Genomic DNA, 5,654 nt, shown 5'->3' with positions numbered 1-5,654 from the left:
CCTTCCCTCAGACATCAAAGGACCCTTTGGAGGAGGAGGCATAAAGGCTATGAGACCCAGGGAGAACACACACACACACACACACACACACACACAAGACCCTCTAAATAAACATGATTTGTGAACATATAAACTCACAGAGACCAAGGCACCATGCATAAGACCTACATGGATCATCACCAGAAAGGAAAAGTAGGTATATGCCCCAATCACTAACCTCAAAGCAATCTCCAATCGATAACCACTGACAAATGAAAATATAATAACCTACAAGGTTAGGCTGCAAGCCCAACTGTAAATGGACAACAGAAAATGAACTCAACAGTATCTTTGGAAGTTCATGTTGCATGTCAGGTCAAAGTTTTGTTTTATCTTTTTTAATAAACAATGTATATTATTATCATTGACAAAACCTTCAACCTATAATTTGTTTTGCCTACAAGAGAGGCAGAAGTAAAAATGGAGCAGAAATTGAGGGAAAGGCTAACTAATGAATGGCCCATGTTGAATACTATGCCATGGAGAGTCTGCACCTAACACTACTGATATTTTCATATGCTTGTAGATAGGTACCTAGAATATCTGTCATCTGAGAGGCTTCACCCAGCAACTGAAGGAAACAGATGTAGAAACCTACAGATGAACATTAGGCACAGCCTAGGGAATCCTATGGAAGAGGGGAGGGAGAATTGAAGGATCCAGAGAGGCTTCTGAAGGTGGAAAAGTGCGAGGAAGGGAGGACACAAGTCCAGCACTCATTCCACCTCATGGTAGACAAGTGGCAGAGCTAGTTCTCCTACTTTTTCGCTCTCCTGGTCAGCTTACCCACAACCCCCACATCCAGGGCCAGTTCTGCTGTGCTGCCCAGGTGAGGTGCAGGGTCTGCTCACCAGATTGCTGCAGCTGGTAAGAGCTTGTCTGCAGCAGTGGGCCAGAGGGCTGGACTGTGGGTGACTTGCTGGCTTACAAGTCTCTGTCTTCCTTCTCTTTGTGGCTCCGTTTGTCTATGACTCACCATTGCCATGGGGCGGAGAGCAAATCTGTGGAGTGCTTTTCCCTGCCTGCACTCCGTGGCATGATGGAAAACAAGCTTCACTCTTTCTTTTCCTCTTCCGGAGGTGAGCTGCCTAGATTTGATTTGATTTGATTTGGGTTGGTTTGATTTGTATGTGCCCTAAACATAAAGCAGCTGGGCCACCTAATCAGGCATCAAGCTAGGAATGAACAAAGGACTCCCAACTGCTCTGCCCTTGACTGACATAACAATAACCCCAAGGACAACAAGGTGTCTCTTTGCCCATCCTTTATCCCAGTGGTCATAATGCAGAAGCAGGTGGATCTCTGCAACTTAAAGTCCAACCTTGTGTATACAGTGAAAACCTGCAAGTTCCAGAGCCAGCTGGAGATACATAGTGAAATTCTGCCTTCAAAACAAATAAGCATTTCCTATAAAATGTATTCAACTATAATAAGGTGAGTTCTAGAAGTACATTGATGAAGGAGGTCACCTCTAATCTCCAAATTCCAGAACTAAAAATCATAGCCTTATCATTTATTAATTATATAGTCTTCCTGTGAGATGCCATTGATGTTTTTCTTCAGTTAGAGTACAAAAAAGTGGGTTTCATTGTGACTAGCAGCATATACTATAACTTAAGTATATGACTGCCTTTTTTGGCTTCTTCCAGTCTGGAAAGTGGGAGTAATTATGGTATTGTCAAAAATAATAATAAGTGTGAAAATCCATATAAAACTCCCCATATGTTTTATACTGAGTAAATGATTGCTACTTCTTTTGTATCTCTCTGATTATTCAAATATACACTTGAGACATTGTCTTCAGAGACTATGTCTCAGAACGAATGAGTAAGCAATGATATATATTTACCTCACAGTTTGTCTTTCGATCATTTTTTACACTTCCATGAATTTCATTCGCAGCCTTGTGTTAGTCTACCTCCTAAACCTCCACACACAGAGACTGGCATTCAAGGCCCTCTCATTAGAAGCCTTTCACTTTATCTCCTTATTAATTACTCCTTTCCAAATTCCTAATGAACTGTAATGCTGATTGTTTGTTAGTTATGTTCTTCCTCATTGGGACAGGAGGACATTGACAAAAATGTTGTTCTCAAATAGTGGATTGAAAAATATATTTGGATGCTTTTCCAGAGTTTACTACTTTATGAAAAAAGAATAAACAACACTTCAAACAAATAAAATACCTTTCTCCTAAAGAAAAGTAAACAGCATATCTAATCATGCCAAATCTGCCTTTAAATATGCATAGTTAGGAGTTATAATACTCCTTGCAGCTTTTTAAACTACGAGAAGTAGTCAATGTTATAGGACTCTATATTATTTGTAAGTAGACATTAACAGTTGTTTTACAGAGAGTTTGGGTATTGAATTGACGTTTTGAAACACCAGTCCAAAGCTGTATGGTTAGCTGTCCCCTTCTTCTGACTTCATATCTTTGTGATAAACATAATCCTAACTGTCATGGTACTATTCACTGTAATGTCTTAAAATAATTTTGCTAGTTGTTCTTTACTTAAACATGGAAAGTTAAATAGAATTTAACCATCTTCTTTTGCATTTCAGGATTCTCACATAAAATAATCTCATTTCAATCATCATCAATTTCTCCCTTGGATTATGTAAGGTTTCCCAGACTTTAAAATCCAAAACTAATCATTGCTTGCATAGACATTGTCATTTTTCTCTGACACCACATTAGAAATTCAAAACTGTAAAAAGTTCAAGTATTCCTTTTAAATGAGGGCCAAAATGGAAGGTATGTACTCTAATTTACATGCTATTCAACAAACTGCAGAAAGCACTACTTTTCTTTGAAACACTTGTAAGCAGACATATAAAAGGCCAACTGTGAGAGCTGATTTTTCTTTTCTCCACAAAAATATAGTAGAATCCAAGTGAACTTTTAAAAAAGCCTTCTTTTTAATGTGATATGTTCTGTACAATGATTGTGATAATGTTACCATTAATTCTAAACACATTGAGGACTCTCTTAAAGCAGTGCTTACAGATTCAAGTTAATAAATCATGCATAGTTACAATTTTTAGAAAACACTTTATTACATTATAATTACAGAACTATCTCATGCCCCCAAAACTGAGAAATGTTCTTTTAATTCCTCCTTTCGGTGGTCCCTTCCTCTTCCTTTATCTACACAAATTCATGTTCTTAGGACTACCACTTCCTTTTCTTGCCTGCACACCAAATGTCTATGCTCTGTTAATTTCAGACCTAAAATACCAGTGAATTATCAACCTGAGAATCTGAAGGGTCTGTTGTATTTGTATCATCTATATGAACATTTAAAATAGTATCCATAACTTTCAGAAAAAAATAAGTTCACATATTTTTCTCATATTTATTCACAATGAGATAATACTTCTCTGTTTCTAGTGTAATTGTGGAGTTATGATATCTGAAAATCCTTGAGATTTTATTTAGTAACATATAGTAAAGTTTAAGAATTTTTTAAAAGGAGAATTTTTAAAAAGAAAACCTACATTTTCTAAAATGTGTCTCAGTTTCATAGCTTTCTATTCATGAGATTTGTATGGCTTATATCAAGCCACAAAATCGATTTTGAAATAATGAAATACTGTGCCTCTTCTCATCAAGACTATACAGATGATTGAATTAATAGGACAATGTATTTATCACAGAAGACTCCACCCAGAACCATGTTAAACCTCAACTTACGGATTTTTTGATGAGCACAAGAAAATTGCGTTAAAATGCTCTTTAATTTTCTATGCTTATCTTCAGTTTGTGTCTTCAGCATTCAGCTCAAACTTAGTATTTACCTAATACATATAAAAATATAAGCAGAGGGAATGGTATAAGCATATGCCATATATACTTAATTGTTAATACTGATACATATTTAACCTCTCTACTATTACATTTATTCATTTGTATTTGTAATTTCCACATTTATTGTCACTTGTATTGGAAAAGTAAGATGAGATGTTCTTTGTAAAAATACATAGCAAACCGCCAAACTAGAAAATGATAGACATCTATAAACATCCAAGAGGTGGATTTTCATGCCCTCCATTCACTAGCAAAAGTGCAGTACTAAAATTTATTCACAAGTTGCTGTAACTTTTGTGTCATTTTGTCTGTGTTTTATGTTTTAGAAAGACTTGAAATCTTTACTCAATTAAGAGATAAAACTATTCCATGGAAGACATTTACTTTTCTGTAAATATTAATATATATCTTGCATCTCAGTATTACTCTATTTACAAAGACAAATTTAAATACATGCATTCAATTTATATTTGGATGGAAACATCTGTTAAGAACTTGAACTTGATCTGGGACTTGTAACTAATAGAACGCCATAAATTTTAAATTGGAAGCACATGGATCCCATTTTTCTTTCTACTTCCACATTTTTTCACATTATGCCTCCATCATCTGTGGAAACCACAACAATCACACAATAAAACTTATTTCTGCTATTTCCAAGGTTCAATTAAAGAAATTGTTTGCCTGGCAATTCCTGCCTTTGGACCAGGCCACAGAACATTAGGTAAAGAGAATCCTAACTGAAGAATTATCTCGTTTTAGCTAACCATTGATGAACCACTCTCCCTGCTCATGAGACGAGAACGGGTAACAGAGCTTCCATGGCGAGATAGTTGGTCACGAAACTCTGAAGCCATGAAATAATACAGAATTGGATCCAAAAGACAGCAGAGACTTGCAAGGCACAGGGAAAAAGGATGGAAATACAGGGTACTTTTCACAATGGGACAACTGGTAATTATGCTTTCTTTTACCATGATGTAAAAAATGAAGTTAATGTGATAAGGAGTGAAGCAGATAACGAAGACTGCAGCACACATGAAAACCATCCGCAATGCTTTTTTCTTCTCACTAATCCCTTGAAAAGCAATTGGTGGGTGTTTCAAGGATACAGTTGTTTTCCAGGTACAACACGCGATGGTGATCACTGGAATCACAAATCCAGCAAGCTCAGCGATTGTAATCATGGTGACCAGAACCACTGCATTCATCTGTTTGTACCCGAGATCAGCAAAGCAAGATTCTGTGTTATTGACTAAGCCAGCACTTCTCAGGATGGGAAATGGCAAACAGGCAGTCCCCACAACAATCCAGATGACAGCACTGATGCCCACGTCATACCTACGCTTCCAGTTTCTGGCTCTGAATGGCTTGAGGAGAAAGAGGCACCTCTGAAGGCTAATGCATGTCAAGAAAAAAATGCTGGCATACATGTTGAGATATTTTAGATAGAAGCACAGCAGACAAAGGGCCCTCTGGAACGGCCACTGACGATTAATATAATAGTAAATCCGAAGAGGTAAGGATAGGATATGAGCAAGGTCCGCCACTGAGAGATTGATCATGAAGATGATGGCCTTGTTCTTCTTGCTGATGAAGCGCCACAGAACCCACAGGGCTGCACTGTTAGCCAGGAGACCCGGGATGAATATGAAGATATAGGTAGTTGCATACAGAGAGTACTGAAATGTCAAAGGCGAGACATTGCAATTACTCTCAGCAGTGCCAGTACTGTTGCTGCCCATCTTGAATATCTCAGTATGTTCATCAAGGAAAACTGTGGAATTATGGCTCCTGTCAAAAA

The 5,654-nt window shown here is 37.3% G+C and overlaps 1 protein-coding gene across 2 annotated transcripts in view; it reads right to left on the bottom strand.

Annotated features, from left to right (window-relative positions):
* Window positions 1–2,937: 2,937 nt before the first annotated feature.
* The window catches only part of P2ry10 (P2Y receptor family member 10), a 13,582-nt gene continuing 10,865 nt past the window's right edge, over window positions 2,938–5,654 (bottom strand). For both annotated transcript variants that reach the window (XM_031366631.1, XM_031366637.1), the window contains one exon: window positions 2,938–5,644. In XM_031366631.1, the coding sequence (XP_031222491.1) occupies window positions 4,609–5,595 (987 nt within the window). In that variant the 5' untranslated portion in view covers window positions 5,596–5,644 and the 3' untranslated portion in view covers window positions 2,938–4,608. The remainder of the gene's footprint in view (window positions 5,645–5,654) is intronic.

The sequence above is a fragment of the Mastomys coucha genome, chromosome X (assembly GCF_008632895.1).
Source record: "Mastomys coucha isolate ucsf_1 chromosome X, UCSF_Mcou_1, whole genome shotgun sequence".
Taxonomy (NCBI): domain Eukaryota; kingdom Metazoa; phylum Chordata; class Mammalia; order Rodentia; family Muridae; genus Mastomys; species Mastomys coucha.
Note: the sequence above shows the minus strand (reverse complement) of the source record. Positions and strands in the feature narration are given on the sequence as shown.